Source organism: Giraffa tippelskirchi, chromosome X (genome assembly GCF_054371585.1).
Source record: "Giraffa tippelskirchi isolate mGirTip1 chromosome X, T2T-mGirTip1v1.2.pri, whole genome shotgun sequence".
In the NCBI taxonomy this organism is placed as follows: Eukaryota; Metazoa; Chordata; class Mammalia; order Artiodactyla; family Giraffidae; genus Giraffa; species Giraffa tippelskirchi.
Window position 1 is genome coordinate 87,808,038 of NC_137289.1, and position 26,233 is coordinate 87,834,270.

Consider the following 26,233-nt stretch of genomic DNA (forward strand, 5'->3'; position numbering starts at 1 on the left):
TAAACTGCAGAAAACATTTTATTTTTATTCTATGAACAATTACATTGTTTAGGTGGCTTCTTTTTTATTTTACGAACAAATACACTGGCTCAGATGAATTCATACAATGTTAAGAGCAACTCAATTCATGAAGCACATTTCTCTTATTTCTATGTAGGTGTAACAGGCTCCATCAGACAGAAGCTTTGGTTTTGAAGTACTGCCTTTAAAACATGTTCTCTTTGCAGCATGTCTCTCCTTCTCTCAACCTGTCACTCTCAAAAATTCGTTTCTCTTTTGCATTTTGTTCTACAAGTTTGCATTTTGTTCTACATGTTAAGAATAGTATATAAGACCAACCCAAGGTAGATCCAAAGGGCTTTTGAGTACCAGCACAAAATGAGTTGCAACAGAACCTTTGGTGAAGAACAATCATTAACAACAGGAAGCTTTTTTCAAAGAATGTAAATTCTAATATTCATAGCTTCATAGAATCAAATATATCTTTCTAAAACTCTTTACTAATAGATGAAGCCAAAGATGACTCATCTCACACAAATACATTCTCAGATAACCTCAAAGAACCTGACTTTGTTTTTTGGCAAGAAAATCCTTGCTAAGCTTTCTTATCACATCCCCATGAGTTATCCCTTCTGTCTCCTTCTTGACTTTTCTGTAATTCTCCTGTACATATTTGGCAAATGGCCTCACGTGGGGCTGAATGGGGGTTCCATCTTTCCGAGTTAGTGGCAACAGGACCAGAGAGCCCCTGCACTTGGGACAGATGAGGCGGGTAGTGTCCAATGATCTGCTGTGGCGCCCGACCCTAAGGAGGAAAGAGACACCACACAGCAAAGGAATCAGTTACTGTACCTCCACATTTTCTCAGAGCTGCTGGCCTTGGGTCCAAAGCCAGACATTTTCTGTGGGATCTCAGAAAGTGGGACATCAGGAAGGGGCTGTGGTCAAGCCAGCTCAAAGTGGAAGAGAATGGAGAAAGAAGACACAGAAAGGTGTAGAGAAGTTTTACTCCTCAAGTCAGATAGCCATGTACTTCCTGAAGAGCCATGTGGAGGCCACAGTAAAAACATAATTGGAAAAAAGTCTAAGGAGAAGGGTCTTACCTGAATTTGCACTGAGTACACTCGTAATGAATCTTGTAGTTAATCTTGTAGTCATGGCAACGGGTGACCTTGAGCAGCTCCGGGTGCACCATATTTGATTTTCGGGCATAATACCTCCACACGTCACCATGAGAATCACAGTTGCCATCGAGCAGCCAGGAGGCTGCATGGCATATCTCATGGATCAAAGTGTCCCGGAGTCGGTCTTAGAAGAGGAATGGAAAGAAATCCTGAGCCTTAAACCAATTACCCCTGGTCTGTTACCCAACCACCCCTAGACTCTCCACCTGACCAGACCCATAAGCATATGTGGGCAGGAAGAAGTGTTATCTCCCCAGGATTCTGAAAGTGAAATTTCAACCTACTTCCACCCAATTTTGTTAATGGCAGAGAGCCTCAGGTGAGCAAGTGCTTTCAGAAAAGCTCCACTGTGCTCTTTTTATGGGACACTGCTACAAATACATCCAGCTGAGACCCAGTCACCACCCTCCAAGAACATCAGTGTGGTTTGGTCAGGAGAAGCTCCATGGAAAAGCTGGGCAATTAACAATGGGCTGGATTGGCAAAATTATCAAGGCCTTTCTAGATGTGGTGGGAAAAGTGAGCCAAGGTTGGGGTCAGGAAAGCGTGCAGTCTATTTTCAAAGCCAGCGTGAAGAAAGGCTGGCTAAAGCGCAGGTGGAGTAGTGAGAGACAAGACTGGTCAATGGAGGGGGGCAAAGTACAATGGCCTCGTAAGCCATACTCCAGGCATTGGCAAGCCTGAGGTTTCCTATCAGGAAATTGCACGGAGCAGGGAGAAAAATGAGGTGATAAGGGTCCATAGCTGGGCAAAGGCAAAGACAGAGAAGGAATGATAACAGGAGAGTCATTATGAACATCCAGTGACAGGCTAGATATAGGGGGCCTTGAACTTGTTACTAGGAGAATGGAGATGCTGCCACCTGCTACGGGGAGCTGCAGAAAGTAAGTTAGGCCCGGCAGAAATATGGACAAACTACACTCTCAGTGGTGGTGAGACATCCAATAATAACGGCCTCTAAGCAACACACAGTAGACCTGTCCACCCAGGAGTGACAGGGAAAGCTGTGACACAGGCGGCCAGAGAACACCAGCACCCAAGAGTAACCCTTCAGGTGTGGGAAGGAAGCACGGCGGAGGAGCTACCCTACTCCCACCATCACCTGCAGAGTCGCAGACTTTCAGAGAAATCTGAATCTTAGCATAACGCTGTCTCTTAGGGTATCGAAGCTCGCCAGTGGTGCATAAGCCAGCAGTTCTCAGCATCTTTTTATTCCACTTAATGTCAATTTTCTCCGGCATCTGAGAACAAAAAAGCAAACAAGAACAAATCAAAAAGCAGTTCTAAGCAGACCAGAAAATCTCAACTCAAGAGTTTTGCAAATCTAACATTCTGGGGAGAATAAAATGTAAACTGAAGCCCAGGTAAAGACAAGATTGTTGCAAGAATATGAATGCAGAATCTCTGCTCCCTTGCATGGAGAAAAAAGTTAGGGACAGCCAAGGAGAGAAGGACACTTCCGCTGGGCTAGGAGACGGAGACCAGGCATGAGCGCCATGAGGCATGACTAAAAATGCAACTCAGAACACTTAAGGTTCCACTCATCACAGTCATCTGATGTAACACCAGTGTCATCAGGAAGGGCTCCAAAGGTTGGGGAACCTTTAGAAAGATCTAAGAACTTTCCATGCAGAAAGTTTTGTCACCAGAGACAATAAAGTCTGAAAAGCCTAATGACCACAGGTCTCTCTGCCTCCAGATTCTCTCCGATCCAGTCCACACCCCTGTGCTACTGACAAAACCATTTCTTTCAGCAGCCACACCATGTTATATCATATTCCTGGGCAGTGGTGCCTACTGATTTCAATTTAAGTTCCTCCAACCTGATTCCCAAGGCCCTCTATTAACCAGGCCTACACCAGCTAACATGTATTGCTCACCATATCATAGGCCCTGTTCTAGGTACTTCAGGGGGATTCACTTACCAGGCCTAACAGTAATTCTGTGTAGTGGGCAGGAGGTATACTACTACTGCCCCCACTTTACAGATGAGCAAACAGAGGTTCAGTAACTTGCCCAAGGTTCCATAGCTCTTTCCTAGTATCCTTAACACAAACCCTCTCTTCCAGATAGTCAAGCCTCAACACTTCTCATCTCCCCAACCACTGCTGTTCTCTCCCCTTACCATCCTTCAAGACCCAAAACAAGTCTCAGTCCCTCCAGGCAATCCTATTTTCCCAACTACTCAGGCTCTCAGTGATTTCTCCCTCTGCTGATCGCCTGTGGTAGTAACAGTCTGGACCATATACTATAACCCACAAAACATTCTGTTTCTTTCACATGTCTCATCTCCCCTCCCGATCTAAACTCACGCTTCTCAAGGGCAGGAAATATACAGTTAGTACAACTGCACACCTCCCAGCACCCAAGAGAGCTGGGCATACAGCAAGTGTTCAATAGGTGCTTATTCATTGACTCTACCTTTTGATCAAAGACAGAGCTGTTAAGCAGAGCGTAGATTTTCTGAACCAGTTCATCCTTATTTTGTTTGTAATTCTTTCCAGAATACTGCTTTAAGTTTTCAAGGCCTTGAAAGAAACATCCAGGTATTTTGCACTGAGAATTCCTGCAAAAGTAAATTCAGCTGAGTTTTATAGAGTGAAAGAAATCAATAGAAGAAATGCATATATATGGGTCATGTCAAGAGAGACTTAGAAGACTCACTGGTCTGTCTTCCTTCCAGCTCCTGCTACGAGGGCATTTCCTATAAGGTTCCATTCATAGCCTTTTCTTCTTCACTCCCCGCACACTGTCAGAGATGTGAAGCCCATGGTTCCAACCCCAACAGGAGCGATCCCATACCTGGATCTGCAGTCTCCACCTCTCTCCTAAGATCTAGTTCTGAGTTTACGATTGCCCAGTGCAAATGTCCAACCAACTAACTTGAGTATGTCTCCAGCTAAATGTGTTTTAATTATCCAACTTCTGTTACAATAGGCTGAAAACCTGAGACATTTTAAAATCCATTTTCTCCTTCACCCCATATTCAACTAGGCACAAAGACAGATCACTGTCTGCTTCACATCATCTCTTCCAGCCAGACTCTCCTTTCCACTCTGTTGTCATCACCCTAGGTCAAGCTCCTGTCCTCTTCTCTATGCCTTGCTACTACAACATTCCACTGTGTTCCTTACCTACAGGCTCTTTTTCTTCTAATCCAACCACACACATACACCTTCACAATAATTTTCCTAGGCCATGTTCCAGTGATGTCCCTCTCTGTGTGGCCTAACATTTAAGGCCCAGGTCAACCTGGTTCCAACCTCTATTTCCAGCTACCATTTCCACTTTGGCCAAAGTGAGCAACTTAAATGTTCCCAGGACATGGACTGACATTTCACATAGTTCATTCATACCTTGGCAAAACCTATTTGTCCATGGCCTAGAATGGTCACGCCTCCACTTTTCCAGAGACCCACCCTCTGTAGAGCGCTTCATCATTTGTCAAGAATTTCTTTTTTACATCATCATATTTAATCCTCACAGCATCCTGCAAAGAAGCTACTACTATTCTTACCATTTCCACTTGGCACATGACAAAACAAAAGTTCAGAAGTTAAATGACTTACCCAAAGTTCAGAGACACTGAATATACTGACCCAAATCTCATGGTCTTTCCATTAGACCACTATTGCTATTTCATCTTTCAAGGCATAATTCAAATGCACAAAGAATAGTGCAAAAAAAAAAAAAAAGAATAGTGCAGAGCACATAAAAAAACTCACTTGTAATAACTATTTATTTAAACTGAAGCATTTTAATCTTGGCTTGGACAATCCACAAATCCAAAGAGATCAGCCCACAGAGCTGAAAAGATAAACTACTAGCAAACATAGGGACGTGTTTCTGACTTAACAGAACTCCTGAGATGGAGATTTTGCCAAGACACTTGTTACCCCTTAAGGCACAAAATAAAACCCTATGAGAGGTGCCCAGGTTGCAGGTGGGGGAAAAGTACCAGACAAGACAAAGGCAGCTAAAGTAAGGATCTTTCATCCCAAAACCTGATATGAGTGACTAACATTTCTGCCTCCAATTATTTAGCTCTTTAAGAAAATTTGCATCAGAAAAGGTGGCAGATAAAAACCTAAACCCTCTACAGACCTCAGCAGAGAGCATGACCCTTGCGTGTGTCTGTGCTCATGTCAAGCAGCTTGTGGCTTAGCAAGCCTTCACTTCAGCGGTGATGCCGCTCTACAGCAGGCTAAGCATCTCCACATCAGAGGAACCAACAAGACCCCAGATGGGTACATCAGATACCATGACCAGCCAGCAGCCTACACGGGAACAATGCTGAGAACAGGAAGCCTACAGACTGAAACAGGAAGCAGCAAGGCAACAGTGAAGAGTCCAAACAGGCCAGCCTTCTTTGGATGAGGCAGAGGACAACGACACAAAGGAGAAGCTTCTTCCTTCATTCATCACATTCTCTAGCAAAGCAACCTGGGACTTACCCAAGACACATGTCCCTAGAAGCAAAGCAGCTTACATATGGATCTAAGAATCCAGAGAAGAAGCTTTGCTAAAAGGAGGCCTATCTAAGAAAGGGCACGCCAAACTTCCGAGAAATGCAGAAACAGAGAGCCTCTCTACTCAAGTCCAGCTTCTCTGTTGCCCTCACGCCTGACATATCATTTTTCTTCTCCCCTTAAGATGTATTTATTGCCCTAAAATACAGGTAAAAAAAGAAACATACAGTCCTTCAAATATACCCCTTCTTTTGTAATATAATTCAGATGGAAGTATACGTTATTCCTGAATGCAAGTTAAAAAAAAAAAAAAAAGAATGTTCACTCTATCACATTTTTAAGAGAAAAAGTGAAGTTCCTGGAATCTAAGTGAGGAAATGCATTAATTTTTTTGCTTCCTTTGAGCATTAACATGTCTTTGGTCTAAATGACCTGATGTTTTCACTATCAATATAATATATAACAATATAATACCAGTATCAATATAATTCGTAACATATAGCTTAATAAAGATAAATGGACTACAGGCAATCCCTTTCACCCTAACATTTAAGATATAAAAATTAGCAAGAATATATAGGTAGTAAGAATAAGGGTTCATATAAAATAGATAATCAACAAGGATCTACTATACAACTCAGGGAACTATACTTAATGTTATGTAATAACATCTAAGGGGAAAGAATCTGAAAATACACACACACACACACACACACACACACACTGAACTGCTATGCTATACACCTGAAACTGAGATGATATTGTAAAATAACTACACTTCAATTTAAAAAGTTTTTTTTAAAGAGTAAGGGTTCATCTGAAACCCTGGAAGATAATCTTGACGGCTGCTGCTGCTAAATCGCTTCAGTCGTGTCCGACTCTGTGCGACCCCATAGACGGCAGCCCACCAGGCTCCGCCGTCCCTGGGATTCTCCAGGCAAGAATACTGGAGTGGGTTGCCATTTCCTTCTCCAGTGCATGAAAGTGAAAAGTGAAAGTGAAGTCGCTCAGTCGTGTCTGACTCTTAGCGACCCCATGGACTGTAGCCTACCCCCAATTCCAATGGATGGGAACACATTCATTCTGCCTTCCCACCATTCCTACTGCCTTTGCTTTTAGTTCTGTGAAAACTGATGGCCATAGGGCTGTATCTAGCCTGAAAAAAAGGATCTTGTTTGGCTACACATCATTTAAACAATCTGAGTTTAAAGACAAAGGAAATCTAAGAGGCCAGAGCTGCTGTGGGGGTAAAAGGTCCAGTCTGCCCAGAACTGCTGGGTTCTGTGTGGAGTGCCCACACCAGCTCTGCTAGGGAGAGGGAAGAAGAGGGCATAGAGGTTCCTCCTCTCCCCACCTTCCTCCTGCTGCTGAGTCTATCCTCCCAATTCAGGGATATAAAACTTGTCCCACGCCGCCCACCAGACCTCTTCACCCCCTCAAAGACCCTCCCACATGACCACTGAATGGCTTCGCATATGACAACTGTGCGGTCAATTCCTTAGCCACTGACTGTGAGCAGTACATACCCAGGCTCGGATTTTTCAGATTTCACCGTCTTGGGTTCCTTCTTTGAAGACTTACGCTTCTTTCGTTCTTTAACAGCTGAAAAGATAATAGTTCATTCATACCCTGAAAATTGGTACAAACTGGCAACCAAGAGAAAGGTAAACCCAGGAGAGGCCCCCACAGACAAGCCCAGAGTAACATTTTAGTGTTGATAAAAACTAAAAAGGATAAACGAAAAGCTTCTCTCTGAAGCATGCATCCTGCTCTATTAGTTGGCATGAAAGGTTTTACCTACATGAGTCACAGAGCTGCAGGCAGAGTAAGTGGGGCAGGATTCTATCCTAGGCACCGAGGACTATTATGAAGCTACATGAATATACCTTAGAAGGTTAGATTGTGGGGGCAACAGAGGCACAAGCAGTGTAAGAAACGGTGTGGCACAGCTCACACACTTGCTTTGAGGAGGATGGTTCCTATCCTAGGCAGCACCTTTATGCAGTATGCAAGGCAAATTTTCTCTCCTTTGTCTAGTACCCACACTGCTAGTTGCTCTAGCTAGAAATTCATGTATCAGTGGAAAATTCTGAAAGAGATGGGAATACCAGACTACCTGACCGCCTCTTGAGAAACCCGTATGCAGGTCAGGAAGCAACAGTTAGAACTGGACATGGAACAACAGACTGGTTCCAAATAGGAAAAGGAGTACGTCAAGGCTGTAGATTGTCACCCTGCTTATTTAACTTACATGCAGAGTACATCATGAGAAATGCCGGGCTGGATGAAGCACAAGCTGGAATCAAGATTGCCAGGAGAAATATCAATAACCTCAGATATGCAGATGATACCACCCTTATGGCAGAAAGCAAAGAACTAAAGAGCCTCTTGATGAAAGTGAAAGAGGAGAGTGAGAAAGTTGGCTTAAAACTCAACATTCAGAAAACTAAGATCATGGCATCCAGTTACATCACTTCATGGCAAATAGATGGGGAAACAATGGAAACAGTGACAGACTTTATTTTGGGGGGCTCCAAAATCACTGCAGATAGTGACTGCAGCCATGAAATTAAGATGCATGCTCCATGGAAGAGAAGCTATGACCAACCTAGACAGCATATTAAAAAGCAGAGACATTACTTTGCCAACAAAGGTCCGTCTAGTCAAAGCTATGACTTTTCCAGTAGTCGTGTATGGATGTGAGAGTTGGATTATAAAGAAAGCTGAGCACCAAAGAATTGATGCTCTTGAACTGTGGTGTTGGAGAAGACTCTTGAGAGTCCCCTGGACTGCAAGGAGATCCAACCAGTCCATCCTAAAGGAAATCAGTCCTGAATATTCATTGGAAGGACTGATGCTGAAGCTCCAATACTTTGGCCACCTGATGCGAAGAGCTGACTCATTGGAAAAGACCCTGATGCTGGGAAAGATTGAAGGCAGGAGGAGAAGGGGACGGCAGAGGATGAGATGGTTGGATGGCATCACTGATGTGATGCACATGAGTCTGAGTAAGCTCCGGGAGTTAGTGATGGACAGGGAAGCCTGGCATGCTGCAGTCCATGGGGTCACAAAGAGTCAGACACGACTGAGCGACTGAACTGAACTAGCTAGAAATTCATGTATTAGGAGGTAATGCCCTTCATTTATCTAAAAAAGTTATTAAACATCTATTATATGCCAATTACCAGGCTAGACTTTGGGAGAGACTAAAAGATGAGTGAGAACCCTCTCACCAAGAGGCTCACTGTCGGGACTTCTCTGGTGGTCCAGTGGTTAAGACTGTGTGCTTCCACTGCAGAGGGCATGGGTTTGATCCCTGGTCAGGGAACTAAGACCCCGGATGTGGCATGGTGCAGCCAAGAAAAAAAAAAGAAGTCTCACCATCGACTAGGGGGACAGATTCAGAAAGATACTTAACACAGTTATGTAAGTGCTCTTGCTACTGATGAAGTCTGGGAACTTTGGGAACCTGGGAGGGAGGAGCACCTCAGACTTACAGCTTCCTACAGCAAAGTGGCAATTAGGCCTGGGAGCATGAGGACAACAAGGCCATCCCTCCCCCTCCTCAGAAAGAGCCTTTTCACTGTGATGGCTGCCACCCTTGGCCACTAGAGAGCTGCTGAAGCATGGCAGAGGGTTAATAAGCAAGACAAACAGACTCTACAAGACAGACATATCTGGGGGAAAGGGCACAGCGAGCCTGGCTGGCACACTTGTTGCACTAGGCTTAGTCAGTAGGACAGACACACTTGGTTTGATTGGCTTACCAGGTGGCACAGTTATGGTTTTGGTTTTATTTTTCCTTTTCCTTGGTTGTTCCACCACAGGTATAGGCTCTTCATTAGCTGACAACTTTCTATTTAAAATCTTTGGTTTAGCTTTAGGATCATCATTTGGCAGCTGGCAGAGATTTTTCAGAAGATTCTACTTACCAGCTACAGAAGATAACTTGTGCTGGAAGACAGCAAACTCATTCTTCTTTTTCTCATTTTTGACAATTTGGTCCTGATCACGCAAATCATCTTTTATCACCACAGGGTTCTCCAAATCTTCATCATCATCATCATCATCATCATCAGTGATAAGTATTGGAGGCCCCTGGGTCAGCCGCTTATTAGTACCAGACACTTTCTGACTCTTATCTGAAATTCAAAACACAATCATGTATAAACATACTCCCCCACCCTCCACACCCCCCTCAACTTCAGATTGCTGCTGCTGCTAAGTCACTTCAGTCGTGTCCGACTCTGTGTGACCCCCACAGACGGCAGCCCACCAGGCTCCCCCATCCCTGGGAATCTCCAGGTAAGAACACTGGAGTGGGTTGCCATTTCCTTCTCCAATGCATGAAAGTGAAAAGTGAAAGTGAAGTCGCTTAGTTGTGTCTGACCCTTAGCGAACCCATGGACTGCAGCCTACCAGAGATTATTGAGCACAAATTAAACAAGCCAGGAACTGAGGTATAATGAATCATAGTTAAGAATCAGTTATTTTAGACTGTTTTCCCTCTGCTACTTTATTTTACTGAGAACAGTGACAGATAAAATAGCAATTCAAACCCAGAGGCAATTTTCAAATCATATTATCTGAGTAGCACCATGGAGGTGCTCAGGGGTTCCCACAGGTCTGAAATTTGTATATTTTCACTGGGCCAAAGCAAAAAAAAAAAAAAAGAAAGAAATGAGAATAATAAAGTGGGTTCTCCCTGCGAATCAAGCCTGGTTTCTATAACTTAAAGGACTATACTTTGAGATTATGTCATCACTAAACTTTTGGTGCTCTTTACTTTATGAAATTATGATGACCGATGATAGTTAGAGTTTATTTCCATCATTAGACAAATTAAAAATTGGCAATCCTTTGTTATCCCCCAAAATTTCTTTCTTAAACTAGTTCATAAGTCCAAAGCTCTCAGAATCACTGATGTGAAAATGAGGAGATAAGTTCTGATGCCAGCATCGAGAAGCCCTGGGAACACTGGGATTGTCCCCAGCCTCACGGAGGACCCATCCCTTCAACAGGAAACAAGGGGCAGCATGCCTAAGACACAAGCTGTCTGCGTTCTGCTCAGAGTTCAGCATTTCTATGATTCTGGATGGAAAAAATATAAATCACAGCATGGACAAGTTATAAAAATGTATTTATGGTGCAAAAACTCTTTATCCTAAAATTCCATATTTGGGATAATATATTTTGAGTTTCATCTATGATTTAAATTAATTATCAAAGAACTTCAAAAAAAATGAACTGCAGATATGCAGTAAGGAAAGAAAAAGCAGTGGGTGTTCCTATGGGGAAAAAAAAGTCATCCTTCCTAGAAGATTTAAAGATTTCCCACATGCAACTTAAATTCTAAAATGTAGGGACAAAAACGAACAAATTTATAAAACAGGAACACTCACAGACCTAGAAAACAAACTTCTGGTTACAAAAGGGGAAAGAGGTGGGCAAGGGAGGAAAGATAAATTAGGAGTTTGGGATTAACATATACACACTACAATGTGTAAAAAGGATAACCAACAAAGACCTACTGTATAGCACAGGGAACTATATTCAATGTCTTATAATAAACTAAAATGGAAAATAATAGAAAAAAGGAATATATGTGTGTGTGTGTGTAACCTAATCACTTTGCTATGAAACTAACACACCTGAAACTGATACAATATTGTAAATCAACCTGATTTATGGATCTTCTGATTCAAGGAGTCAGCAACTGACTTTGGCTTTGTCATTCAGGCCCCTACTCTAAAGCTACTTCCCCTGGGGCTCTGTGTACATTGCAGAAGCTTGTCATGTTACACCCCCTACTCTGCACCTGGACCTCCGCCCTGCTCAGGCAATCCACTCAGAGCTAGAGAGGAGGGGAAAAAAGAAATCAGATGGGACAGGTGACGAAACAGTAGGAGATGAGGGTTCCAAGCCACCTATCCTTTCCCTGCTCTGATATCCCAGGTTAACTAGCAGAGTCTGGCCAATGCTAGCTCAGGGGTAGTTACCAAAGAAGTAGCCAGTATTTTTAAGGGTGCCAGTACTTTAAGCAGGTGCTTGTGTATCTTGCCCTATGTCAGGTCCTAAGCAAATGGAGATCAGTAAAATACTATCCCAAAGGTTTAAGAAGCTCCTAGTCTTCCTATGTCTCAAACCCACTGAGGAGGTTCTGAATTGCAAGTAAAACTCCACATCTCCTGAAAGGTGATGAGGACCTCTGAATTCAAAGAGGCAAGGATCTGTTATGGCAAATACACACTAAGAAAAATAGGACTCTCTAGAAAATATAAAGATGGTAGCAAAAGGCAAAGACAAATAGTTAAGACAGAGAAAACAAGCATACCTGAGAAGTCACTGCCAGCTAGCCTGTAAGCCTCACACGTCCTAATCTCCATCAGGCTGGAAAGAATGAGTCCCTTCCTCCTCCCTGTCATCCACACACAGAGAGAGATGAAGAGTGGAAGGCAGAAGAGCAGGGTAACCTTCATGCTGCTTAGGATGAGTTCCTAACTTCCTCTGCTCCTGCAACATAATGCTGAGTAGGTAAGAACTCTACAGAAGGTGATGCCTGAGTTCTAAATCAGCAAGAACAGTTGCTGCTCTGTTACGAAATTAACCAGGGAGTGCAGGGGACCCAGCCATATCCACATCCAGCACACAGGAAGGAAAAACAGTGGCACTCACTACGAAATGATTCAAAACAGAATGTTTGCCAACTCTCATCCTGAGATGACTGTACGTGGTGAGGCTGTACCACACAGCTCTTTCTCTAAGTTAGTAGTATACTTGCCTTTGATACTTATTTCATGTATCTTAGGTCTCTTTTTCTTAGGGCGGTGTTCATCATCAGAGTCTGAGTCAATCACCACGTAGCTGAGTGACAGGACAGAGAAAAACAAAAGCATGAAAGCAACATTCTTCTTTTCATGGCATTTTCTATTATACTTTTCTCCAGTGAGCAAAACCACTTTGAAATGATTTGTTGGTTTCCCAAAGTAACTCTTTTCCCCTCCTCTGGAACTACTCAATCATTGTTCCTGATTTTCCATCTTTCCTACCTTCCTACCAAACCTTTCCATCTGTCTAAATCCTTTCAAAGGGAGTAATCTGTCTAGTATTGAGAGTTGAAGTGGACTGTCAGAGGGTATGTGTTCAAATGGTTTTGGTGTGAGGGGAAAATGATTAAGGAAAAGTCTAGTTAATTGCCATTTCTCTTTATCCACGTTGAGATCCCCCTGCCACAGATGCAGAGAGGCAGCCTCAGTGGGGAGTTTTCTCCCAGGTGCTACTCTTTGCAGCCCAAAGCCAGCACCATCTCTCTAACTGAGCAGAATCCCTGTGACAATCAGGATGTGGGTGTCGTGGGCACACCTCTGGGACTGTCATTCTCAGCTGGCCCAGGTATTTGGGTCAGATGTTCCAGAAGGCTGAAATTCACCACTTTTATTTCCTACAGTGTATAAATGTGATATACCTTTATGATGAGAGAGAAAACTACTTAAAACGCTGCTAGAGAACTTGTCTGCCCCCGTTACAGACACAAATCTATTCACCCATTTCCTTCATATTCACCACTTTTAAGCTGCCAAGTTTACAGACCTTTGCTCTCTTGTTGACCATTCATTCCAGCCTTAAAATTCTTTTCTTGATTCCTGGGACACTAGTCGATTTTGGTTCTCTTCTCACCTGTTTGCCCACTCCTTCTCACTCACTTCCCTTCCTCGCTCGTCCCCAAGGTTTTATCCACATCCCTTTCATTCCAAGCCAATCAATCCCTAAGGATTGGGTAAACATTATCTATCCACCAGCCCAACTTCGCTTCTGACTTCTGGCTCCATAGTGCCAATCTCCTACCTGGATGTCCTGTGGGTAGGGTCAACTTTTAGTCAGTCTACACAGGTACAGCCTCACCAACTGTTTATTGGTGGTGTCTGTTTGAACCAGTCAGGCAGCCATCCTAACTAATCCCTGTCTGTATCTCTTGGTTGTTAAATGTTTTTAATATCAGCCCTGCCTGTAGGCCCCTCAATCTCAGCATACCCAAAACTGAACACATCATCTTCTTCCCCAAATCCACCCTTCCTACAGTATCCCACAGATAGAAGGCCCCGGAACTGGACCAAGATCTGTGGGCACTCCACGAAGACCCCTCGAAATGGATTTTCTTTACGTTATTTGTTCAACATCTATCTAGTGGAGACAGGAAGAAACCAATTGGATATTCTTAAATTTATTTTCAATCAAGGGCTCTATAGCATATAATATTGAAAATCGGGATATTTCTAAGGATCTATGACATACCATTTAAAATGTAAATGGCAATGATGGAAATTCTGCATCTTTGTGGTGATGGTTACAGTACCTAGTCCATATACATACCATATACGTTTGTCAAAACTCATCAAACTGTATACTTAAAAAGGTGAATTTTTCTGTATGTAAATCATACCTCAACAGACCTAACTGCAAAAATACAAATAAAAAACACAATCATTTCCAATAGACAGCTTTATACAATGCATTATTATTCAGTTCTAGAATTTCAGCTGATTGCAACTGCTGACTTCACACATTGCTGTCAGGCTTGGTGGCTTTCATGCTGCAAAAATATTCAACAGAGATAAATCAGAACTCGCTAGAAAAACATTTTCCCACTTGACAGCATTATTTCGTCTTAGTGTGGGAAACAGAAATGACCAATTCACATTCCTACATGATTCAAGGAGCTGATATGGAAACCACAGTTATTTCAGATTCACTCCAGTAAATTTAGCACTTCCTATAGTTTGGAACCTGGGCAACACCCCTTAGTGTAGCAGAGGACTCCTAAATAGGAAAAGTACTAGATAATGCTGACAGGTTATGGCCAATTCACAGAGGACTTTAACTCCTAGGTTTGACCTATTTGATTTCTCTTAGATAGACAATTTGAATAGAAAATTAATATGATCAAAGCAGTGTCTCAGGAGATTAATCTGGAAGTGGAATACAGACTGGATCAGAGGAGGAATAAATCAGGGTGAGGAGCCCACTTAAGAAGCTCTTGCGTGAATACAAGGGTAAAAACTGATAAAGGCTTTAGTAGTGGAGACTAGAAGTTAAGGGATGGTTCAAAGAGACATTATGAAGAAGAAACTGACCAATTAGATAACGGGTCAGTGATAAGAAGTCTAGTATTTTGAACCCAGTTGTGAGATCCAACACCCATTATAACCCTGAACATAGGATTCACAGAGAAAATGTGATGTTTATTCTGAAATCATCCTACCCAAACATTATTCCTTTAAAAAAGTCAAATTTCACCAATTCTCCTACCCACCTGATGTTCTCCTTCTTCACGCTCACTCCAGTTATAACTGAATCAGAGAAAGAAAGAGGGCATTAGAAAGCATGTGAAGCATGGTCAAATCTGATTACCTATGTCTTTAACTCCCTAAAATCAAAGTCCATAAATTAGACCTAGTTAAAATTTATGCTGGACTCTTTAAGTCATCTCCCATGAGAGACAGAAAGGAGATAAAAGTAAGGAGACCTATAATGAAAAAAAGGACAGGAAGCAAATTGGGAAAGAAGCACAAAGGACGTCCTCTGCTCCTCACAGTAGGGAAATAAACTTCGTTTCACCAATCGAGAGAGAGCCCTGGAGGAAACAAAGCTAGAACAGCTTATACCAAATGTCCCAAATCACATTTCAGTCATCTCTATGAAGACATGGCTAAATTATGCTTTAGACTGTAAATTACTGCTTTGAGGAGACTCTACTTACAGCAGTCAAGATTTTCATCACTGTCTGAGTCCACAGTAACAATGGAACTGCAAAATAAAATATGTTCTGTTTTAAAGGAAAGTTACTAACAATATTAGCAACCAAATGTCAAAAATCTCATATGAAAAGAACCACCAATCTCAAGTTTCTGAAACGTAAAAAGGCTTTAAGGGCTTATGAAATGAAGATCACAATAGTGGAGGAGAAGAAAAATTAGAAGCCACAAGCTGCTCAAAGCTGCTTTGTGCTCTATTGCACAAAGCCAGGGAAAGAATGTTAGTTGAGTATCATTAGCTATCAGTGAGAAGCCTGTTTTCTGCCCAGTGGTATATTTCTATTTAAAGATATGAGGACTTCCCTGGTGGTCCAGTGGTTGAGACTCCACATTCCAATGCACGGGGAGCAAGTTCAAATCCTGGTTGGGGAACTAAGCCCACATGCTATGAGGTATGGCCAAAAAGTAAAAAAAAAAAAAAAAAACAGTTAAAAATAAAGATATAAAAGTGAATTCCAAGAAAGGGACCACAGGGAAAAGGACTTGAGGATGCAGAGATTACAGTTAAAAATTAAAAGGGCAAAAGAGCAAGAGGGACACCTTTTGGGGCTTTGCTGCTTGAAGAGGATCTACTGATCGGGATTGCTATCTGAGTAAATGCACAAATGCTGAAGCGCATTTCTTGGGGAGAAAATAGAGGGTGATTTCAAAACTGCAACTGCTCCCTGTGGTGAACCATAGCATTGGGTCCGTTGCTTCCCTGCCTCACAATTTGCCAGAGGCCCTAGCACTCATTCTACCCCAGCTAGCAGCAGGCTGCTTGGCTGGTTGGTCAAGCTTCACATTACAGTCAGCCCTCTGTATTGAAGGGTTCCACATCTGCTGATTCAATCAACCTCAGATGGAAAACACTCAGAAAAAAAATATGCCAGCAAGTTCCAAAAAGCAAAACTTGAACATGCTATGTAATGGCAATTATTTACGTAGCATTTACATCATATTAGGTATTATAAGTCATCTAGAGATGATTTAAAGTGTACGGGAGGATGTGCATACATCATATGCAATTATCACACAATTTTATGTAAGAGACTTAAGCATCCAAGGATTTCGGTATCCAAGAGGAGTCCTGGAAGCAATCCTCCCCCCCACCCCAGATACTGAGGGACAACTGTACTATCTGAGGTGACACCAAAGCACATTCCAGCTGGGGGTCCTTTAGCTCACCAGATAGCAAGTGACTGGACATCCCCTAAATCAGCCACTCATGATGATTTGGAGTCTCAAAATCCAGCTCAGAAAAGCCATACTTCCATGCTGGAGCCAGGTTCCAATTCTAGGACCTACTCATAGGTAATCTTATCATGAACTATTGTGACATACAGCTAACAGAGGAAAGTAAAGTGCTGAAGAAATTGAGCATCACAGCTCTAAGGTTTAACATATATTTATATTGCTTTACATACTTATTAGGTTTTACAAAATATTTGTAAAGTTTTACATATAAAAATCAGCCTTAACCACTTCTTATAGACTTTTATTTTGGCCTTGAGATTGATTACTGGACTGCTTATATACCCACATGTTGGCTCACCCCCCTTGATTAGGTTTTATATTCAATTATTGGTCATTGTACACTGGACTTATTCAATAGTATAGGCTTCAAGTCATTTTTGTTCAATCAAGGATGAAATCTCTTGGTTTCCTAGGTATGGGTCAAAACGTGACTTTGGTTATATGAAACCTATTATCAATATACATCACTACATATAAATTAAAATGTGATTCACATGTCATCTATCTTTTCACACACTTCTGTGTTACACACACACAGACACACATTTTCTTTAGAGGTCAAACAAAAGGAATCAGGGATCAGAAACATGACACAAAAAGTATACAACAGAGTTCCACTTTAACCCCCAAAGAGAAAACATCGAATTCTGGGTTGGCAGGTAACCAACAGGAAAAGTAAAAAGGTCTGAGGACAGAACTAAGGAAGAAATAGGTGGTCAAAAAAAGTAGAATGTAGTACCCTTTTCAAATAAAATTTATGACCAGGCGTACAAGTCCCTAGAAAGTGTTTCAAGACTCATGTTGTGGGGAGGGAGGTGGGAGGGGGGTTCAGGATGGGGAACACATGTAAACCCATGGCTGATTCATGTCAATGTATGGCAAAAACTACTACAATATTGTAAAGTAATTAGCCCCCAACTAAAATAAATTAAAAAAAAAAAGACTCATGTCATTAGGTGCATAATATTAGAAAATATATGCACCTAAGAAAAGCCATTTGGCTTACCCAAAACTCTACCATGAAAGGACTAAGAAATCACATTAGAAGGCTTTGAAGACACATCAAATAAAAGCCCTTGAAAACTTTTAAGTACCCAGAGATCTTCCCTTTAAAACTGAAGCCACAAACCATACAGATTATGACTACAGAAAAAGATATAAAAGAATCAATATCAAGTTATCATTCATCCTACTATCTCTAGACCCCATGTCCCCCAATCTTATATTTCTATATTAACTCTCCACTGAACTCCACCTATCTATGTGACATCTTGGATATTTACTAAGTATTTAAAGTGTGACATGGCCAACACAGATTTTTTATTTTGTCCTTCTATTCTGTTCCTTTACAGTCTTACTCATCTCAGTCAATGGCACTACCATCCAACCAGTAATGCAAACCAAAAATTTCGGAGTCATCCTTGATTTTGCTCTCTCTTACCTCTCATGTCCAATCCATCAGCAAGACCTGTTGGCTCTACTTCTAGAGTGTATTTCATCTAATCTAATACATTACTATATGTACCTCTAAGAAAGGAAAAAACACTACCAAATGATGACATGCTATCAAATATATGAAGCATCCCAGCCTCAGAAATGTTAAGATGTGGGGAAAGTCTCTGAATTGAGTGATAATATTTCTATACTTATCCAAATCTCTCCAACTTCACTATCACCACCCTACTCTAAACCATCATTACCACTCACCTAGATTTCTGTAAATCAAATCTGGGCCTCAGTTGTAAAAGAACCATTTATCTCAGAGGGCTACTATGAAAATTAAACAAGATCCTATAGGGTCATGTGCTTCTCCCCATTCACGGCATTTATCACACTATACTGTTTATTGCCTGTTTACATGCATCTATCTCCCATTTCAGACAGTAACCTGTACATGGATCTCGAAGTGTGTCTGTTTCATACTGTTCAGTACAAAGTCAGTACTCAATAAATATTTGCTGAATAAATGAATGAATCTCAAAAAGTGTTCCCAGGATCCCTTTCATTATTTTCCACCCTCCCACCCACACCCCCATTGAACCTCATTTTTAAAGGATTTTTTGTCTATTAGATCTCATTAAGTAATATTTTTCCCACTTAAAAATTTAATTACATATATGAAAACTCAACCCTTAGAATAGAAGAAAATAATAGCAAATGAAATAACTAACAAAGGATTAATTTTCAAAATATACAAGCTTGTGCAACTCAATAACAGAAAAACAAACAACCCAATCAAAAAGTGGGAGGAAAAAGTGGGAAAAAGACCTAAACAGACATTTCTCCAAAGAAGACTATGGATGGCTAGTAAACACACAAAAAGATGCTCAACATCATGAGAAACACAAATCAAAACTACAATGAGATTATCACCTGACGCCAGTCAGAATGGTCATCATCAAAAAAATCTACAAACAGTAAATGCTGGAGAGGGCATGGAGAAAAGGGAATCCTCTTGCACTGTGGGTGGGAATGTAAATTGATACAGCCACTATGGAAAACAGTATGGAGATTCCATAAAAAAACTAGGAATAAAATCACCATATGACCCAGCAATCCCACTACTAGGCATATACCCTGAGGACACCAAAATTGAAAAAGACACATGTACTCCAGTGTTCATTGCAGCACTGTTTACAATAGCTAGGACATGGAAGCAACCTAGATGTCCACCAGCGGATGAATGGATTAAGAAGCTGTGATAAGTATATACAATGGAATATTACTCAGCCATAAAAAGGAACACATTTCAGCAAGTGCTAATGAGGTGGATGAACCTAGAGCCTATTATACAGAGTGAAGTAAGTCAGAAAGAGAAAAACAAATTATCATATATTAACACATATATATGGAATCAAGAAAGACAGTATTGATGAACCTATTTGCAGGGCAGCAGTGGAGACGCAGACATAGAGAATACTTATGGACACGGGGGAGGGATAGGAAGGAGAGGGTGGGACAAATGGAGAGAGTAGCATGGAAACATATACACTAACAAATATAAAATAGATAGCCAGAGGGAATTTGCTGTGTGACTCAGGGGACTCAAACTGAGGCTCTGTGACAACCAAGAGGGGTGGGAGGCTCAAGAGGGAGGGGACACATGTATACCTATGGCTGATTCATGCTGATGTATTACAAAAACCAACTCAATATTGTAACTATCCTTCAATTAAAAATAAATAAATTTTTAAAGGGGGGGCCTTTAAAATATCTACTCAATACTGTCTCAATGATTTATCAATAAAAAAAATTCCCAAATAAAAAATAATTAATTACACATATATGCCCATCTATGAGACAGCCCAAAGTACAGAGTCAGCCTAAAGCAAAAATAAACAAACAACTAACAATATCACCTGCATTAATGAAAATACAGTGCCCAGATAGTGAGACATAATGGTCCTAACTTGCAGCGAGGGCAGGTGGAGAGCCTGGCGGGTTGCTGTCCAGCCTCAAGAGCAATCTCCAAGCAGAAGCCCAGCATCTTTCCTTTATATCTATAGCTTCAGGAATTCGGGTTTCTCAATTCTTCATCAAATGCTAGAGGAGTGGCTCCTGTTAACCAAGTTTTCAAGGGGCTAATTTATAAAGCAGAATATACTTGCTTGCTTCTTGGGGGAGAACTAATGCCAACCAAGTACCCTGGGAATTCCCTACTTGGAGCATGTGACTGAGGGTCATGGAGAGAGCTGGGACTTTACCTTGTCCATTTTTGATCACACACACACATTACTTTGATTCTTTAGTTGAATGCCACAACTAGCATCTTTGTGCATGTAATTACTTTCATAAACTGGATTTTTCTAGGACTGAGTTCCAGAAGTCAAATTACTCAGTCAAAAGCAGGACCAATTTTATAGCTCTAGGTACATTTCCTTATTTGTTTCCAAAAGGTTGTACTAGTTTATGGTGTTAGGAATGTTACTATAATATGACTAAATATTTAAAATTTGCTAATTTAAGCAGTAAATAATTTTATTTTTTTTAAATTAGTTCATTTTCTATTTTTTAACTTTGCAATATTGTATTTATTTTGCCATACATTGACATGAATCCACCATGGGTGTACATGTTTTCCCCTTCCAGAACCCCCCTTCCACCTCCCTCCCCATCCCATCCCTCCGGGTCATCCCAGTGCACCAGCCCCAAGCACCCTGTATTAAATAATTTTAAATTAGCATTTCTATTACTTCTTAAGATATGTTTCCAAATGTTTGTTTGCGGCATTCTTTTATTAATCTTCATTTTAATGACTATCAAGAAAAAATGTTTACCAGACAGTTTTGTGACTGATAAAATACACTGAAAAGAGGAGTAGAGGAACACTTTGTCCCTGTTGTTCCAACAGTCCACTTTCCAGAGATAAATAATGCTTCTTATTCTTTTAGAAAGTTCTCAAGCATAAGCACATACCCCTACAAGTGCACAAAGCTTTTTTCCTTATAAATAGTATTATGCTTTATGAATTATTCTGCAGCTTACAGTTCTTGACTTTATAGATCTTAGTACTTCTACTATCAGCATATATAGCTCTCATCACTTTTTTTGGATGATCCATAATCTACTTCAAGTAAACCCTTAGGATATATAAACTCCTTCCAAATTTGTGTTATTACAAACAATGCTGCAGTAAACACCCTTGTATGTATTTCTCAGTGCACCAGTAATTAATCATACATCCTTCGTCCACAGAACTGAACAAAGACCAAAACAGTCTGTGTATGTCTGTATGTGATCCAATGAGCATGAGTTACAGGGAGAAGGGACATGGGAGAAGTCGGGGGAAGGAGTCAAGAGAAAGTAAGAGTGAACTACAAAAAGAACATGTATGATACAACCATTTGTTTTTAAAAAGAAAGAAAAAGTCCTTGTAGTTGAATTACTGGCTCAAAGGACATGGACATTTAAAATTTTCATATTGTCAGACTGCACTCCAAAAAGGCTGTACCAATTTACAGTCTCACCATGACTGTGTGAAATTTCCCTACGGATTTGCCAACACTGGGTATTATCAAAAATTTTTTAGTCTTTGCTAATCTGGTATATGAAAAATGGTAACTTGTTTAAAATTCTTCCTTTAAATAATAAAATTTGAATAAATTTTAATGTCTATAGGCCATTTGTATTTTTTCCCCGAGAACTACCTTCTAAAACTTTTGCCCATTTTCTCTTTGTTCACCTTTTAATTGTTGCTTTTATTTATTTATTTTTTGGCCATGCCACATGGTTTGTGAGATCTCAGTTCCCCAGTCAGGGAATGAACCCAGGCCACCAGAGTGAAAGCTTAGAATCCTAACCACTAGGCCACCAGGGAACTCCTTAATTGTTGCTTTTAAAAGTTCTTTGTAGACTAAGGAAGATGGCTTTTTATCATAAGTAGTACAAATATTTTTTTCAGTTTCTTGTTCATTTTTATGTTTTTGTTAAGGTATTAAATTTAGAAAGACATTCCTCACTTCAAAATTATTGGAAATAAAATCCAGCTATATTTTCTAGCATTTTTAATGGTTTCACTTCTAATTTTAAAATATTTTATCCATGTGTAATTTATTTTGCCATAAGGAGTGATGAGGTAAGAATCCAATTCTTACTGCTTTCCAGATGGTCAACCAATTCAAATTATTTGTCAGTGAATCTATCTTTTCCCCACTGACTTGAAATGTCATTTTTTTCCATCATGAACTAAATTTACATATGCATTTGGGTCAATTTCTAGACTCTCTACTCTATGGTTTCTACTTTCTTCCACATCATACACTTATCTGTATGCTTATCTTACCTGGAAAGGAGAAAAAGAGAGCAGCCTTTCAGGAGAATGAAGACTTAAGCGATGAGACAACTATTTTAAAATACCTATCACGGAGAAGAAAAATACTTCATCTGTGCACCTCTAGAGGGGAGTACTGAGAACAATGGGGTGCGAATAACAAAAGGACAGACTTGATGGTCATCAGAATGACGAGCTTTCTAGAAATTATGTTCACAATGCATTAAGTTGCTTCATGGAGTTGTATACTTCTGGCCACTAAAAGAGCTGTTATATAGAAGATTCATGCACTGGATAGGAGGCTGGACTCCTATGATCCTAAGATCTCTTTTCACAATTCTCATTTTGCTGCTGCTGCTGCTAAGTCGCATCAGTCGTGTCCAACTCTGTGTAACCCCATAGACGGCAGCCCACCGGGCTCCTCCGTCCCTGGTATTCTCCAGTCAAGAATACTGGAGTGGGTTGCCATTTCCTCCTCCAGTGCATGAAAGTGAAAAGTGAAAGTGAAGTCGCTCAGTCGTGTCCGACTCTTCGCGACCCCATCGGCTGCAGCCTACCAGGCTCCTCCGTCCATGGGGTTTCCCAGGCAAGAGTACCAGAGTGGGGTGCCAAATTATACATTCTGTAGACTCTAAATGACATAAATGTATACTTTTTGAGAATATCAGTTTGACAACAGAGTAGGACTAAACTAAGAGAAAACAATTTTTTCAAATCTCACCATTTATCATCCTTGCTCTTCAAACGGCAAGCCTCTTCTTTGGACATGTCCACGTCTGTTAAGAAACCAAAACCAATTAGATGTTTCTACACTTTGCATGTACCTTTGAGTAGCTTCTTCACTGTAACTTAAAACCAAAACTTCCCTCCATGAAATGAGAAGTATTTAAAATTTGTTTATTGTCGACCTTTCTCCCACCTTGCCCCACCAAGATTCTTTGTAGGTCAGTCAGAAAGTCCAAAGCACACGGGGGCTCCTGATGTTAAGTCACCTCAACTGCCACCTATTACAGAAATAGGCGAGGGCAATCATTCATCAGCCTCCAGATCAATTTTCTCCCCATTATATGGCTTTAGCGAGCACTACTTGGTCCCTGGCCCAATGCTCTTTCACCAGGCATCGACACCCCTGCTTTCCTCCCCAACCTTACCCCACCCCTCCCCCACCGTACCCCCAGGCACGCAGATGCCCGCACACGCACCCCTACCCAGCCTCCACCTGCCCCCACCTCCATACTCCAACCAGCCAGCCTTCCACCCTACTACAGCTGCATGCCACCTCTCAGGCCTCTATTTCCTTATGCCCCAAACTGATATATCTGCTTGCCCATCCCCCATCTTTACTTTAGCGGAGTTAATATCACTAACACATGCACAAAAATTCCTTCTTCCAAAAGCATTAGGTGCAAACAGGCAAAATATTTTGCCAAAATCTTACTCTTTTAAGATTCACGGACAATCAGTGTCCAGGGCTTATGGTGGTCCTCACTTTAATTAAGTCTGCTCAAATGCAGCAAGTTTCAAGAATTGCTCTCGCTTCGATACCCTCCGTTCATCTACCTGCTTCTGCAGCCTCTGGCCTGGTCGATCGCTGCTCTCCTCGGACAAGTGGATGGTGTGCAACGTCCCGAGCAACTGTAACGAATGCCAAGCGCAAGCCCTTTTATAGAGCCCGGGCTCAGCAGGCGGTAGGAACTGACGTATTCCCGCCCTCCCTGTACCCACCAATCAGTGTGCTCACCAGGCAGATTCAAACTTTGTGGCTATGAATTTGGCGCCCTGGAACACTGCTTCCGGAATCACGTCTATCATTTCCACAGTGAATGCGCCATTTCACGCAGATCACGTGGTTTAGCGATCCTTCATTTTGGGGGGCGGCAGGGAAAAACCAAGCCAAATCCTCTGGAACAAAGTTTCATTTGCGAGGACTTGGATAAGCGAGCCCTGTTCCTTGCTTGAATTGCCCAAGCCTCTAGGTTCCTTTGCCTCCCCCATCACACAGAAAGTTGAGGGATGGGGGCGTAGGCAGGGGGCGGGGGCATGGGCAAGGGCGGGGGCGCGGAGCGAGGTGCGCGGGGGCGAGGGGGGGTGCGCGGGGGCAAGGCGGGGTGCGCGGGGGCAAGGGGGGGTGCACGGGGACGAGGTGGGGGCGCGGGGGTGGCGCGGGGGCGGGGGGCGTGGCGCGGGCGCGGGGGCCAGACCCCTAGATAAGAGTGAAGCAGCAACCCAAAAGTGCCTGGCAACACTGAACTGTGATGCCCACTTCCAGAAACCCCCGCATTCTGCAGATAAAGAGGAGTTAACTTGACGCTTTTTGGCACTCACTCCTGACACCAAGAAAAACAAACGGGGGTAGATTAAAAAAAAACAAAAACAAAAACAGAGGTAAGCAAATGCCTTCTACATTGTGCCCGATTCTCTGGCAAAAACCCATACATCTCATAATTTAAGCATTTGGCCAACAGAATACAAATAAAAAACGTCCTTGCATTTAACAATATTAATAACAATGAGTTTATCTCATGCTAGGCACTGTTCCAAATGCTTTATTTGGATTTAATCCTTGCTATGCTATGCTATGCTAAGTCACTTCGGTCGTGTCCGACTCTGTGCGACTCCATAGACGGCAGCCCACCAGGCTCCCCCGTTCCTGGGATTCTCCAGGCAAGAACACTGGAGTGGGTTGCTATTTCCTTCTCCAATGCATGAAAGTGAAAAGTGAAAGTGAAGTCGCTCAGTCGTGTCTGACTCTGCAAGACCTCATGGACTGCAGCCTACCGGGCTCCTCCATCCATGGGATTTTCCAGGCAAGAGGACTGGAGTGGGGTGCCATTTAATCCTTACAGACACTTTAAAAAAGCAATGTTAATACTCTCATTTTACAGCAATCAGTGGCTTAAAAGTGGCAGGGAGCTAGAATTCAAATTCCAGTAGCACTAATTTAGTCTTAAGCACCAAACTGCCTAACTACATATATAAAAGGTACTTTCTGAGTTGATAAAAATTGGGTTAAAAAAGGTTTATCATTATAACCTTATCTCTTACAAGAAACTTTCAATTTACCTATATAAGCTTCTTCCATAAAATGAGGCTTACATAACTGTGCGCCTCAGAGGTTTGGGGAAAGAATCTAAACATTAGCTGCAGTTAATATTAAAAGGTATGTGCTTCAAGTAAAGAGTGGATTTAGGACTGGAATCAAACGGTAAGTTACACAAGTTTATTCAAGGTACACAAGCAGCTCCTTTAGACTGGAGGCAGAAGGAGCTGAAGCAGATTGAAAATAACTGATGCAGATTCCTGATAAATAGTCAAGAGGGTGGTGCTAAGTATTTATGACTAAGTTTCTGGACACCTTTCTTGTTGCATCTTCCAAGAAACAAACACCAACCTACATTAGGGCTTTGAGGGTCACAGTCCACAGAACTTAGGAGGTAAAGCACCGGATATTTTATTGGAAACAAATTTTTGTTTGTATCTCTGTGAAAACAGGCACCTGAACAGCCTGTTCTGGTCCCTGATACATGGATATCCTCTTCCCTCATACCTGTGGTTGAGTTCAATCACCATACAAAGCGGGAAGGAACAGTCCGCATAAAGAATGAGACTACAGGGATAGACAAAGAAGCCAGAATGGTTATAAGCTAAACAGGAACAAGCACAAGTGAGTGTGCTGGGAGTCTCAGGCAGTCTTAATAGATTATACACCAACCTGACACATGCTCCACCACACATGGCTGAGAAAACGAAATAATTCTTAAT

General features: G+C 41.7%; 1 protein-coding gene across 4 annotated transcripts; it reads right to left on the bottom strand.

The window, feature by feature from the left end:
• On the bottom strand, positions 1-26,005 carry GCNA (germ cell nuclear acidic peptidase). 4 transcript variants are annotated; one of them, XM_081566191.1, is made up of 12 exons: positions 24,213-26,005; positions 24,032-24,106; positions 23,193-23,247; positions 15,411-15,457; positions 14,964-15,000; positions 12,435-12,517; positions 9,586-9,795; positions 7,180-7,255; positions 3,606-3,750; positions 2,287-2,425; positions 1,104-1,308; positions 1-805 (listed from the first exon to the last, which is right to left on the bottom strand). In XM_081566191.1, exons 3-12 carry the CDS (start codon positions 23,237-23,239, stop codon positions 556-558), a joined length of 1,239 nt encoding a protein of 412 aa, XP_081422317.1. In that variant the 5' UTR covers positions 23,240-23,247; positions 24,032-24,106; positions 24,213-26,005; the 3' UTR covers positions 1-555. The 4 variants fall into 4 exon arrangements, with proteins under 4 accessions (XP_081422317.1, XP_081422320.1, XP_081422318.1 ...); XM_081566194.1 differs by lacking the exon at positions 24,213-26,005 and having other exon boundaries at positions 12,435-14,243; positions 24,032-24,110; XM_081566192.1 differs by lacking the exon at positions 24,213-26,005 and having other exon boundaries at positions 23,910-24,110.
• Between the last annotated feature and the right edge of the window lie 228 nt (positions 26,006-26,233).